The 15,351-nt window shown below is 35.2% G+C and overlaps 1 protein-coding gene across 2 annotated transcripts in view; it reads right to left on the bottom strand.

The window, feature by feature from the left end:
* Window positions 1-15,351, bottom strand: part of VPS35L (VPS35 endosomal protein sorting factor like) — a 106,331-nt gene that overhangs the window by 89,107 nt on the left and 1,873 nt on the right. For both annotated transcript variants that reach the window (XM_007498179.3, XM_056806566.1), the window contains exons 2-7: window positions 9,928-10,027; window positions 9,064-9,231; window positions 5,781-5,903; window positions 4,680-4,704; window positions 3,017-3,093; window positions 936-1,064 (exon numbers count right to left, since the gene is read on the bottom strand). In XM_007498179.3, coding sequence (XP_007498241.2) covers window positions 936-1,064; window positions 3,017-3,093; window positions 4,680-4,704; window positions 5,781-5,903; window positions 9,064-9,231; window positions 9,928-10,027 — 622 coding nt within the window. The remainder of the gene's footprint in view (window positions 1-935; window positions 1,065-3,016; window positions 3,094-4,679; window positions 4,705-5,780; window positions 5,904-9,063; window positions 9,232-9,927; window positions 10,028-15,351) is intronic.

Here is a 15,351-nt window from a genome sequence, read left to right on the forward strand (position 1 = left end):
GAATGTTTACTGATTAATGTTGCCTGGGATATATGACTTTTGGCTACAAATATCCAACAAAGCCAATCTGGTCTCACAGAAAAAAAAGATAAGTTGGTAGGGTAGGGAATCAAAATTATTGACTATTCAACCCATACTTATCATATAAAAATGATGGGGGCAGAATGCAATGGTTTATGAGACAACTGAGGGAAAAAAAATAAACTATGTATTGAAAAACCTATTATCCAGACAGGGATTGTCAGGCATTCTTTATTAGTTAATCTACATAGGTCAATTTGAAAGGTACAGTACAGATTCTTGGAAAAATACAATGAAGAGAGTTGTTAAAGAATGGGCTCTTCTAAAGAGAATAGAAAATGTCCCAGTGACTTACTCCTTTCTATACATAATTTCATTCTAATTTTTAATTTATTAATTCCATGTTGGAAGTTGAACTGGTTAGATAATGATCTGGGCATCACTTTGTTTTAAAAAAAAAAGAGCAAGAGAATGATGCCAGAAGCTCTAGTATTGGTATTTTCTTGCCAATAACATCTCCTTCTAAACTATTTTCATCCCAAGACTTGTACTTATTTACTGCCTTTTTTTCCCTCACCCAGTAATACACTTTGTACCAGATAAGTGAGATTCTCCCTAGGTATTGTAGAAACATTAACTTTTAGATGGTGTCTAGGTAGTTTTAATGAGTTAATGTCCCTAAAGTGCCCAATTATCTTGGGAGTAGTTTATTAACTAGGTGACTTCTCTCTCTTTTTCAAAGGAAAAAGAAGTCTTTATTAATAAGGAGACATACATCTGGCAGTAGGTTTTCTTACTAAAAATGGAGAGAGGAATGGATATATTTTTAAAGTCTCTATTAGCCCTATTCATCTTTTTGGTAATTTTTTACTTTTATCATTTTCACACAAGACTTTAAGAATCATAGTCCTGACCTGGATAACAATTTTTAGTGCCTTCACTTTCTGGTCTGAAGCCCAGGCATCCTTCAGTGACTGATTGAGTTCTTCAATTCGGTTCATATAATCCTGCTGAGTCAAATTCAGTAGCTCCCTTTGGGATCCCTGTGAATAAATCATAGGGGAAATGTAACCAAAATTACACCTAATTTAACCATCCAAGAGAAAGAACATCAGTTCTAAGCTAAGCTTCAGTCTCTAAACCTCTCTTTCTTCCTATTCCTATGTTCCCTCCACATGAAATAGCATTTATTCTTAACCAACATGGCTTCTTTCTGTTTTCTTCAAAGAGCACACTGAATTACATTGGTTATGTGAGTAAAACATGTGCAAAATAATAATACTACCACAAGACCAGAAGATGAACCTTTAATAGAAAGTTCCTGAAAGTGAAAAGGATGTTGATATTCCTAAACAATGAGAAATAGATAAGAAAAACTTCAAAAATCTTCACTAGCTACTCAGGTTTTATTAAACAGTGAGAATACATAGTTGCTATTAAATTCATGCATTTTATAATAATTTAGCAATGAAATTACTATTTCATAGTACAGCAAAGCTGTTGAGTAAACAATAGAGAGTAATGAATTTCTCTAATAACATATAATCTGTAAGCTTTCTGCAAGAATCTAATAAATGTTGCTTGCCTTCTTGATCTCAACTTGAGCAATGCAAAAGAAACTAGAAACTTCATAGTCTAACCTCTTCATTTCACAGATGAGGAGATTGGGGTCAGAGGAACAAACAGAATTGCCTAAGGTTATATTACATATTACCCAGGGGCACCAAGACTTAAAACCAGGTCCTCAAGTACAAATACATAGTTCTTTCCACTACACCCTGCTGCCCACATGCTGGTATGAGTCATCAGACACAGGGATTCCATGCCAGAAATCCCCGAGTATATTCTCTACAAAAAATGCCTTCCTTCCATGTGGGTCTATCTTTAGTTGCTATGACAGATTGTAAGGTGACAAAGATGTACATACAGTTTTAAAGCCAAATAAAAGAGATGATTAACAAAGGGAAACAATACACAATGGGGAAAAAAATCATATATATATATATATATATATATATATATTTGATGTCACTTCCTCTCTCTGGCCTCTTTGTATGGAGAGGTGGCTGGCGGCAGCATGCTGAGCATCTTGATGTCTTGGCGTGGCGGCAGCTATTGTTCAGATTTGGCAGTGAGTGTCCTTGATACAATTCTGGGGGAAGCTTAATAACCTATTTCAGGTGAGGCATCTTCTCTGAGCTCTCTTGGAGTTTAGGCTGATTCCTTTCTCCTTTACCTTCCAAAACACTATCTTCTTAGGAAGCCTCTAATCTTCTGAGAAGACCTTGTGGTGGAGGTCTTTGAACTCCCCCTGACACAGGCTAGGCCAGAGAGATCCTATACCCTTTCCCTCTCTCTTCTTAATTCCTTCCCTCTATATTAATTAAACCACCATAAAATTTCCAAATTGACTTGGGTTTTTTATTTGGGATTTTCCCTGGCGACCATTTAAATTTAGATTAAGTCACAACCCTAAATTTACCTTTACACAACCATAGTAACTTTCACCTAATTGTATCATACACCTAAGTGTATCATAGACGTATCATTTCCAGATATATTACAAAGAAAAAAGAATACCATCATTAAAGCATACTTAAGTTAGAGGTCCCAGGAGCTTCTAAATGTAGCTCTGGCCCCTCTTTATTGGTCAGCATCCATGACCACTTTATACAGAGCTCCTCAGATCAGAGATCAAGAAGAAATCAAAAAGATAAGGGGCAGCAAGGTGGCTCAGTGGAGCCAGGTCTAGAGATGGAAGGTCCTGGATTCAAAACTAGCCTTAGACATTTCCTAGTTGTGAGACTCTGGGAAAGCATTTAACCTCAATTGCCCAGTCCTTAAAGACAGAAAATAAGGATTAAAAAAAAAAAAACCCAGGGGGTAGCTAGATGGCTAGGTCCTGGGTTCAAATAAATAACAAAAACTGTTCTTGATTGGAAGAATCACCAAAAATCTTTCTCTTCTCATTGCCAGCCCTTTAGAAACAGCTCACCTCCTCCAGATCATCCAGTTCCTCCAGCCTCGTCCTGACTTTCTCAGACACTGCAGATGAAGAGGTTGCAGTCTTTCCTAGACAGAGTTCAATGTTTTAGGATATGAAGAATTTCATAAATTTATATCATTTATTATTTTTTCCTACTAATATCATGCCTATAACAGAAGAATTTCTGCTGCATTCTGAATAAAGATACTGAAATTTCTAAATGTTTGTTTACCAAAAAATAAAACAAATCAAGATGGAGGCAAATTACCTAAGGGATCAATATTTCATGAGGAAAACTTGAATTTACTACCTACCAGTGACAGAGTCGCTGAATAGCCTCTAACAGCAAGCAACTACTATCTGATTTCATTCCATTCAAACACTTCCACTGAATTGAATATTTATGTAACTTTGCATTCTGTCATTTGCTCACCCATATGAAAAGGCCAAACTAAATGGTGACACAAATTACACACTGGGTTACTCCCAGGAATCAAAGTAAACTGAAGTGTCCCCTTTTAAGTGTACACAAAAATTGCTACCCTAGTGAAACTATTATTTCATTGATTGATTGATTGATTGATTCAACAAGAATTTATTATGTTCCTTCTGCATGAGACACTAAGTCTATTCAGTTGTATTATTTAAAAACAGGAAGTAGGCTTTCAAACATCTTCAGCCCATAGATCTACATACTAGATCTAGTGGCTTTTAGTCTGTCAGCTTCCTTCCCTGAATGGTGAGAAGTGATATGGCTGCCATCTCAGCCCAAGGCAGAACTCCTCTTCAATGCCTCATCCCCCCTTTTTATTCTTTTGTAGAGCCCCCAACCTCTCCCTCAACTCAGGAATTCAGTGGTCTCATCAAACCTGCCCTAACAAGTTTATCAGACTCTAGGAAGCAAACAACAGGTAAGGTCAATCAGAAAAAGGTTGCTGGCATTTCTTAAAAAGGAACAAAGTCTCAAGGAAGCTGGGTAGCTCAGTGGATTGAGAGCCAGGCCTAGAGGCAGGAGGTCCTAGGTTCAAATCTGGCCTCAAACACTTCCCAGCTGTGTGACCCTGGGCAAGTCACTTAACCCCCATTGCGTAGCCCTTATCACTCTTCTGCCTTGGAACCAATACACAGTATTGATTCTAGGATGGAAGGTTATGGGTTAAAAAAAAAAGAAAGAAACAAAGTCTCAATGAAAAAGAATATCATCACTCTTCCCTTGAGGTCAGTGGCTATGTTTCTATTCTTCAGGTCAAGCAATGTGTCATCCAATCAATAGGTGGCCAATAAATGCTTATAGAATTTAGTTTAACTCCAATTGCCTAGCCCTTATCCCTCTTTTGCCTTGGAACCAATACTGAGGACTGATTCTAAAACAGAAGGTAAGGGAGGGAGGGAGAAAGGAAAAAAGCTAAGGGGGAAGGGAGGAAGTAGTACTTGTTTAGTTTTCAAAAACAAAATTTTATTTAAAATATTTTATGTCAATAACAAACATTTATTAAGCACCTAACCTTTCATTCATTCAATAAATAATTATCATATGAATGTCTACTATACATATAATGATCTGACAAATTAAGAAAGCATACAAGTTAGGGGATAAGGATTGTTTCTTTCGTAATATTATCCCCACTCCAACAGAATAGTGCATCAATCAAGACATGAATGACTTACTTACCTTTCTCAGATCCCATAAACAGATTCTGTAGAGAAATAATATCAGTTGTTATAATGAAGATCAGGCATTTATGGAACTGTAGAATCTGAGTCAGAAGGGAAGTCTGAAGCCACATAGTAACCAAGCATCATCTTTTACAATATCCTTAAGTAGACAATCACAAAAGATTGAAACCAATTACAAAGCTAGTTCTAGGAGGCAGCTAGGTGGTTCAGTGGATTGAGAGCCGTACCTAGAGATAGAAGGTCCTGAGCTCAAAGCTGTGTGATCTTGGGCAAGTCACTTAACCCCCATTGCATAGCCCTTATTCCTAAAATTTTCATATTTAATTGATATTTATTTCAAGATATGCCATGTCAAAAAAACTGGCCTTTAACAACAATATTGCATTATAAAAGCACTTTCCATCCTAATTTTCTTTTTTTAATTTTTAACATTTAGTTCCATAATGCAAGCATTTGGGACATATTTCCTGGTGATGAAGTGGATCTGGGGAGGAAGGAAGTAGGTAGAGATTTTCCCAGTTGGTTAGTTTTGAAAAGCAAAGGACAAACTGGGATGATGTTTCAATGAAATGTCACCTTTACTATATTTACTAAGTAATGTTTACAACAGATTCTGGAATGGCCATTGTGCATTGTAACTCTCTTTCTACAAACAATGTATTTACAAATGTGTAGTTAAGGGTAGTTACTGGAAGGTAAGGGTTAAAAAAGTAGTTGCAATATCACACATCTAAAAAAAGTAATATAAATAAAATTGGTTACATTAAGTAATATACTAATATATTAATATCATTATTTATCTAATATATTGGAATATTGATTTCATATTAATATGACAAAAGTTAAATGAAACAAAACTTTAAAAATTTTTTAACTGCCAAAAGAGTATAATTAGGGACAAATGAGTGGAAAAATTCTTCATTACAATTGCTTCTTTACTCTACTAAAGTTTTTTGATACTGAGGTTCTAGAAGACCTGACCAACCCCTTTTCTCCACAATTCTAACACTAATGACATAATAGACTTAGAGGAATTCAAACATACTAAAAAGAGAGAAAGTTTAAATCCCAAAACAAAAAGGACAAGGCAACTTACAATAGAGAGTTTTTCTGTGGTTGTGTATCTGGCAAGGATATCACCACGTTTGCATGACCAAGGTTCAAAATCAGATCCCACTGTGGAATTATCATCTCTATCTCGTTTCTTTCTTGAGCTATCCTATGAAGAAAGGTATAAAGGACTCAATAGCAACAGATAAACTCTAAACAAAAAAAATCTTTCAAAAGTCCTGCCAAGGAGGTAGTTCATTCCTTGTGCAAACAAATACTCTTGGACTTTTATGAGCTGATAAGACAAACATAATCAGAACTAGGAGGATAATATACACAATAACAGTGATATTAGAATAATAATCAACTGTGAAAGACTGTTCTGATCGATATAATGACCTAGGACCATTCCAAAGGACTCATGAGGAAAAAAATGTCCATCTCGAGAGAGAGAGCTTAATGAACTCTGAGTGCAAAGTAAAGCATATTTACCCCCACTTCCTTTATTTTTGTCTTTTTTTTCTTTTTGGTGTTTCCAGTATGGCTAAACTGAAAATATGTCTTGCATGACTTCATATGTATAATGGATATTGTATTTCTTGCCTTCTCAACATAGGTGGAAGAAGTAGGGAAGGGAGGAAGAGAATTCAAAACTGAAAATCAAAATGATTTTTAAGTGATTACTCTGAATAATAGAAAAACGTTCATTGGTTTACACCCTATTATTGATTGTTGTCTTGTGCATATATATATTTTTAAAACCCTTACCTTCTGTCTTAGAATCAATACTATGTATTGGTTCTAAGGTAGAAGATCAATAAAGGCTAAGCAATGGGGGTTAAGGGACTTGTCAGAGTTACATAGCTAGGAAGTGTGTGAGGTCACATTTGAACCCAGCACCTTCCATATCTAGGCCTGGCTCTCAATCCACTGAGCCACCTAGCTGTCTCCTTGTGATTCTTTCAATAAATTAGCTTTGAAAATATAAAGAATATTTCTATTAATCTGCCACTGTACAGAGTTGGAGAAAAGTTGTGAAAATATGTTAACTAGTTCACTACAAATTTATATTTCATAATCTTGACTGAACCCAATCTTTTTATACCACCCTAAAATGATTCGCTATCCCACTCACCAAAGCAGCTATTCCAAACTTTTTCATCCTTTCTCAAATCTCCTATAATCTCCTCTCTCCAATTTTATTAGCTAAGAATCTCAACTCATACTTAATTGAAAAAATAAGGTCATATATTGAGAACTCTCCATTCCCCTCTCTCTCATCTCATATCACTGTTGCACCTCCCTCAAATGAAGATGTTGCCCTTATTTACTTTGCCAAAGCTAACCCCACTCTACACACCCAAATGAATCCATTCCATCCTATTTTCTCCAGAAGACTGCTCCCTTTATCATTCCTACTCTAACCCATCTTCCATGTCTCCCTGTTCCCTAACTACTTCCTACAAACATATCTATTTCTCTCCTATCCTTAAAAAGGCCTCACTTGATCTATCCATCCCTGTTAGCTATCTTCCTATATCCTTCTCTTCCTATTGCTTTTTCTTCTATACTATCTTGATTAATGAACTCATTGGCACCCCTAGATTAAATTATCATCTCTATACAGATAATTCCCAGATTTGTTTATCCAGTCCTAACTTTTGCTGACCTTTTGTCTTGCATCTTGCAACTACCTATTGGTCAACTTCAGCTGGATGCCCCATAGACATCTCAAACTCGACATGTCCCAAACCAACCTTATCTTTCCTCCAAACTTTCCTCTTTAATTTCCCTATTACTATTGAGGGTGCCACCATCTTTCCAGTCATTCAGGCTTACAATGTAGATTTATTGACAATAATTTATTTTCTCCTTCCCCCCATCCAATCCAATCCAAATGTTATTTCTATCTTTACAACACCTCTCCTACTCATCTCTTTCTCTCCATTGACACAGCAGCTTTCCTTATGCCAGTATTATTTCAATAGTTTTCTGGTTGGTCTCACTGACTCCAGTCTCTCTGCTCTTCAATCCATCGTCCACTCTGCTGCCAAAGTAATCTTCCTGAAAGGTGGGTCTGACTATGTCACTCTCCAGTAAACTCTAGTGGCCCCCTATTAAGTAAAAATTGATCTGGAGGCTTATAAGCATTTATTAATAAAGAGAGAGACTGATAGAGTAAGAGAGAGAGAAGACCATTCATTCAAAGGCGGAAGTAAAAAAAAAAGGCCCCTCTCCTTCCTGTGCTCTTTTTTTAAATTCCCTTTGCTCCTCCCTCTGTGGAGACATTGTACTGGCTCTGGCACATTGATCCTCTGGATGCCCACACTGATGGGGAACCCAGGAGTCTGGCCTTCAGATGCCACTCGACTTTGGGATTCCTATGAACTGCTACTATGGTGTTCAGGATCCAAACCCCCTAAATAATTACTTCACACAATCATCAAAAAGAAAATCCTCTGATTTTTAAGCTTCTCATAGTCTGACCCCTTTCTATCTTTTCCAATCTTCTTACACTGTATGAGTTTCCCTATACTGTACAGTCCAGCAATAGTGGGCTCCTTGATGTTTCCTGAAGAGGTCACTCCATCTCCTCACTGTATGTCTTTTCACTAGCTAGCCTCATCCTAGGAATATTCTTCTCTTCATCTCCAACTCCTAGCTTTCCCATTTCCTTTAGGTCTCAAATCTCATTTTCTATAAAAGGACTTTCCCAGGCCTAATACCTTCTTTCTCAGATGTCCTCCAATTTGCCTTCTCCTTATCATGTATATCTGTCACTGTTCACATACTATCATTCTCATTTGACTATGAGCTCCTTGAGGGAAGGGATAGTATTTTACCTCTCTTTTATTCCCCAGATTTAGCATAGTGCCTGGCATCTAGTAGGTATTTAATAACTATTTGCTGACTTGTTTGTTGACATTTACATGGTGCCTAAAGGTTAATAAAAAGCACTTTCTCTGATTTAAAACCACAGTATTAAGGCTTTTTTCATATTACTTTTTTCATTCATTACTTTTTTCATATAAAAATATTTCCTAAGGGGGCAGCTAGCTAGCTCAGTGGATTGAGATCCAGGTCCAGAAATCAGAGATCATGGGTTCAAATATGACCCCAGATACTTCCTAGCTGTGTGACCCTGAGCAAGTCACTCAAACTCCATTGCTTAGGCCTTACCACTCTTCTGCCTTGGAACCAATGCATAGTATTGATTCTAAGATGGAAAGTAAGGGTTTTAAAAAAAAAAAAAGTATTTCCTAAAAATGGAGAAATGCCCATATAAAAGGACTCTTTCCTTAAAAAAAAAAAAAAGAGCATTCCATTACCATATTAGCTGTAACAGTTACTGGATCTACTGTTGCTGCAAACATAGAGAGTGGATCAGTACCATCAAGAACACTGCTCAAAGGGTCCACCATGGAGCTAGAGGAAGAAGAGGAAGTAGAAGAAGTACTTCCTTTCCTCCCCATTTTCTTGGTCTTTGATTCTGTGACCTGTGGGGAAAATCAGAGTTTAACATTCTTCCTAAAAGAACAATAAAATGACTATCATTTTCTCTTTTTTAAAGAATGTTTTACTTTCCCAATTATGTTTTATATCATTTCCACTTATGAAATGAATAGATAACTCAGTTGTACTAGTTTACTACTTCTGTCTGAGTGTGTTAATTTTTGTTTTTAAAAAAATTTTTAAACAAAAAAATCATTAAAAATTTAACATTTTTATTAATAATGAACATTTTGCTCTGAGTATAATAAACCAGCTATTTCCTTCAAAGTCATCTTATACTATGATCATATTCTCATACATTTTAAAAGTAGTATGTAGACAAAGCCTGTCCACATGGGACAAACAATAGTGAGGTTCCCTCTTGAAAACAGCTAGAGAAAAAGTTCCTTACTTGAGACAAGGCCTTAACCATGATCTTTCTTTTCTAATTGGAGAAACCAAGAAGAAACTAGATTCATCCCTCCTCCACCCCTGAAATAAATCAAATGTTCAAGTTAATTCTACTAATATGAAAGGAAATAATAAGCATGGGCAATGCAAGCAACAAAATAAAAGTCAAAGAACACAGAGATGCAAGTGATGATATCAGGACCAATTCCCAATAATAAACAAGAAAAGACAAAGAAAGGTGGCAGCCAGTAATTTCAGTCAATGAGAATACTCATCACACATAAACTTACAGTTATAGGTTTCAGTGGATGATAATCTCCAAAGTCCAGGGGTACCGCCTCTAACCTACATGACTCCAATTCAGTTTTGTAGTTTCTCTGCCTCGAATGCCTGTTAAAGACACATGCATAATTCAAGCAGTTAATAAAGTTCAGGTAAATAAAAATTTCTTGCTGGAGTTATTAGAATGTGAGGGTTTTACACCAGGAAGAGACCTGAGCAAACATCTATCTTAATCTCCTCATTTTTATAAATAGGGAAAGTGAGGTTAGTCAAGGAATGTCCTTTTCATGATTAAAAAGCTGATTATTGGCAGGGGTAAGATTTGTCTAGGTTAGTACCTATCTTATAAGGGTTTTAGGTCTCTAGCTTAAAAATATCAAATGATCTCATTCCTATAGGTTTTCCATTTACCAAAAATAGTTTAAAGAAAGAAGAGGGGTCAGCTAGGTGGCTCAGTGGATTGAGAGCCTACCCTAAAGACAAGAGGTCCTGGGTTCAAATATGGTCTTGGACACTTCCTGGCTGTGTGGTGTGACCTTGGGCAAGTCACTTAAACCCCCATTGACTAGCCCTTACTGCTCTTCTGCCTTGGAATTGGTACTTGTATCAATTATAAGATACAAGAGAGGAAGGGAGGATGAAAAGGATGGAGTGAGGGAGGAAGGAAAGCAAGAAGGAAGAGAGGAAAAAAGCACAGCAGCAAATGAATTCCTTACAATAGCCCAAAATATGTCACATCCTTAAATTAAAAAAAAAAATAGTTTATTTTTTTTTTAAGTTATAGCAAGTTTCTAAGAATTGAAAGGTACTTTATTGGACTTAACTGTAAAACCAAAAGCTCTTTCAGAGAATTTTCATAATATCAAACATTGTATTTAATACTTATAAAAATAAACTCAAAATAACAAACACACTGACACAAAAACATATAACCACAATCTCAAGTATTTTAATGCATGAAATTTGTCCATTAATACTTCTATTTTTTAATCTAGTTAATTCTTTTTAATGAGGCAGCATAGTGTGATAGAGAAAATGCTTGACAGTGAAATTTATATGGTATTTCTGAGCATCTCTCCTACCAACTCAATAACTTTTAAAATCAGAAACTATCATAAGATGCTTAATGGCTAAATGTCCAACCAAGTATAAAATTATACATAAATTTATATTACTATAGTCACACAATCATCAGACTTGGCAGAAATCTTGATAGGATCTCTATGGTTTTGACTTTAGGCTAATACCTAAGCCATTCTCAACAAAGAAGTCTATTTCTTTTCATCTAAATACTGAAGAGAAACAAATTCTTCAGCCATAAACTCCAGCATTTCACAACTGGAGATTTCCTGAGACACCTCAGGCCAGAGAAAGAGAATAAAACTCAATAGGCATATCAACCTGTCCTTTTTGTTTTCTTAATCTCCAATTTCCTATTCTCCCTCACAAGCAGTAGCCCTTTTAATGTTATTACTGTCCATTCTCCCTCAATCTACCATCTTTTTCATTGCTTAATTCATTAGCTTTTGTATGAAATACTCATACCCAAATTCTTTAAAAGGTCATAGTCATTGTTGTGCCCTTCATTATTTAATAGAAATTATGCCATTTGTACTACTGAATGAAATGGAAGATAGAATAATTCCTTTACATAGCATATTTAAATGTTATTTTCTAAAGAAATTAATTAAAAAATTAGAGTATCTAAAGAAAAGAGAGGGAGAGTTACTAGTATAAGAAACTCTTTTTAAGGCTTGAAAATGAACAGATAGTCCCAACCAGCATTGGTCAAAGGAAAGGTACTAAAGTCACAGACTGAAAAACATTTTTAAAAAAAATTAGCTTCTAGACAGAAGTATGTATTGGTTGTGAGACAGACAAGTGGTAAGAACTAAGTAACAAGGATTAAGTGACTTGCCCAGGGTCATACAGCTAAGAAGTGTCTGAGGTCACATTTGAACCCAGGACTTCCCATCTCCAAGCCATCTAGCTCTCTCTATATGAATTAAAAACAAGCTAAGAAAGAGTAAATGGGAGAATCTGAATGCCAAAAAGCTCTAGAGCTCTAAAACAGAGATACACTACAGTGTATCAGAGTGCAGCTGCTTGACCTAGAACTCAAAGAAGAAAATCAGAATTTAGAATAGCAAGCACCAGAGCCAGGGTGGGTAACAAACAATGCAAGAGAGGAAGCAAGATGCCTAAAAATAGAATATAATTCATAGAGCAAAGGAAGTCTAAAGTGGTGGACTGACCAGTGGACTTGGACTAAGATCTGGGTTCAGATCCTACCTCAAAAACTTACTACCTGTGTGACCTTGGATAAATCATTAAACTTCTCTAGCTCTCAGTTACTTTATATACAAAATGAGGGTAAAACTAGTACCTACTTTATAGGGTTATTGTGAGAATTAGGCATAGAGACCAGCTCTGTGATTTTATTGGCATGGATCAGGGAATTCCTTCTAACAATACAGGTCTTAAAGTTGCTTAAGGAAATGAGAAGCCAAGTAACTTGGCCAGAGTCACAGTCATTCATTACAAGCAAGGCAGGACTGGAATTCAAGTCTTTCTGGTCTTCAGGACAGGCTCTCTATCTACAACATTACATTGATGCTTTATGAGAATCAAATGAAATCATATATATGTAAAGTGTTATATATGAATATGAGCTAGTATTTGGTCAGCACATATTATTACACTTTGAAAAATGTCTAATCAGTAATTATGGTTCCTTAGAATATTTTTATAGATGAAAAAATAATCCCCAAAGTTAGGGAAACAAACACATTGAAATAATAGGTGGCTTTAACACATTGTTCTGCATACAGTAGGAGTGTTTAAAAGTTTCATCAAGCCAATCAACATAAGAATTCAACAAAACATTTGGTGACAGATTTACAAGTTTCGCTTACAGGCTGACTTTTGACTATATTTTTAAAATGCCTTAATCTTATTTCCCCCCAATTACATATAAAACCAATTTTTAAAATTTCCCCCCTAAATTTGGGAACCTTAATTCTGACTACTTTTTAAGTATTGAGTATATTCTTTGTTATTTCATCAACGAAGAGAATTCCTAAAGAGGAACATCTCCTAGCAATGAAGAGTGTGCCCTTCTATGTGATTTCTCTAACATCAGGGTGTTCCTTAGATCACTAAGCAGTGAAGGAATTTGCCTTCAGAATCATGTTAACTAATGTGTGAAACAGAGATAAAACTAGAAAGGGAGGCACAGATTCTGTGTTCTTCTAAGAGTCATAAAAGCTAAGTTTCTTCTTTGAAAAAGAAAAAAAAATCATGATCAAGCTTACTAAAGTATTTTATGAAGTATTTCTTTTCTGGGAAAGATTTTTTTAGAAATATAATGGAGTTGGCTATGTCTGCCTTATTTCTCATGTAAGAAATATGTTCTCCTTCCTGAACGTTCATGCACAGCTTTGCTGCTAGCTATCCTGTCTTCTGTTTTGCTCTACTAAGATAGTATTCCTAAGACTAGCAAATTTAATATTTACTATTGTAGAGGTTAACTTGCTTTTTGTAAGCTAAACATCGCCCTCCACTGGGTAACTGAATACAGTATATAAAAATTTGCATAGCTGCAAGAAGCAGATAAAAGATATGTTACTACATCTTAATTATCATTGTTTCTTTTGTTACAAAGATGACTTCCTATTTTAAATGCTGTTTGAGTCAGAAACTACAATGTACATGTTCTACTTACTTTTCTTACTATTCTATTACTTACTTACTATTCTATTTCCTCAAAATTGAGTTGTTTCAATCTACTAGCAAATATTCATAGGGAAATGTCCCAAATGTCTACTGTTATTGTTGAGATTTGTAGGATTTGGGGGGGCTTTATTTAAAAAACCAGCCACATAATACTACCCTTAAAAGTTCTTTCTCTCTCTCTCTCTCTGTGTAGGAATGAGAAAAATAAATGTTGATAATTGAAAGGTATATAGTAAGGAGCTGAGGTTTGAGGTGAACTTTGAAGGAAACTCAGCATGCTAAGGGAATAAATAATTTTAAATAAATTTTAAAGAGCAGAAAGTCTGTGCAAAAGCATGGAGATGGAATGTCATGTTTGAGAAACAGTAGGCTAGTTGAGCTAGATCTTAAGAGTAGGTGAAAGTGGGTAATTTGTAATAAACCTTGAATAAATTATGGGGCCATATTGTAAAGGGCTTTAAATGTTAAATGAGGTTTTATTAGGATTAGGAGCAACTGGAGTATACTGAACAGAGAGTGACATGGTAAAACCTGTGCTTTAGGAATAACTATAAATAAATATAAAAGCTATACTTATTTATAAGATAAATATAAAAATGATATTTATAAAATAAATATAAAACTATATTTATTAATGAGCTAAATAAATATAAAAACTATGTGAAAAAAATATAAAAATGAATTTTTCTTTTAAAAGTATATCTATATATATTTACACACAAATTTATGTACATATAATATATTAAAAAAATTTTAAGAGTCTGACCTTTCCCTAGTTTTTACCTAAATGATTTATTTGGGTTAATTATTGGACTACAGAAGTTTTGGTAATGATGGATGAGAATTTCACCTGTAATTTTTAGGACCCAGGGTACATCTACTCCTGTATCATGTCATAATAACTAATACTAACACCATATACTAAGGCTTGCAAAGCAATTTACATTTGATTGTCTCAAAAATCCTGTGAGGCAGGTGCTATTATTGTACTCACTTCTCATATAAAGAAACTGAAGCAAACAAGACTTGGCTAAAGTTATGAAGTAAGTTCCTGAGGATTTATACAATTCAACTCACCTCTCTGCACACTGTGACAACTAAGGCAGACAAAAATATGCCAAATTATACAGCAGAATTAAAAAAAAATAGGGCGTAAATATTCTCTATCAGAAATCTCCTCACCTACATGTAATTTCGGGTACCAAATATGACAAACACTAGAATTGACTGGGCCGACAGCGGGCAGTGGGTGAAAGATAGTAATAGTAAGATAGTAAGTTGAATAATAATAACAGAAATAATAATAATAATAGAAAGATAATAATAGGAATGGGACCCTCATACTCTGAAATCCTGCATTTCTCACCAGTTAGCATTGTTTAAACAACAATTGCAAAACCTGTAGTTTCAGCATTAGTCAAGCATGATATGCAGACTGATCTATTACCCACTCTTTATTATATCTATAATATTCTATACTGGGCATCAACTTTGTGTATAATCTGTTTTATTAATTTTTCTTAGTAATAAATTAGTTCTTAGAACTGAAAGACATAATTAATTACTTATAAGTAGTCCCCCGATGTAGCAGATCCCCCCTCCACATTCTCATTCTAAAAAGGCAGTAAGATCTCTCCCATGATGAGAACGTGGACAATGGGGAAACATGGAACCTGTGCACTGAGCACTCTGGCATT

The sequence above is a fragment of the Monodelphis domestica genome, chromosome 7 (assembly GCF_027887165.1).
Source record: "Monodelphis domestica isolate mMonDom1 chromosome 7, mMonDom1.pri, whole genome shotgun sequence".
NCBI classification, from domain to species: Eukaryota; Metazoa; Chordata; class Mammalia; order Didelphimorphia; family Didelphidae; genus Monodelphis; species Monodelphis domestica.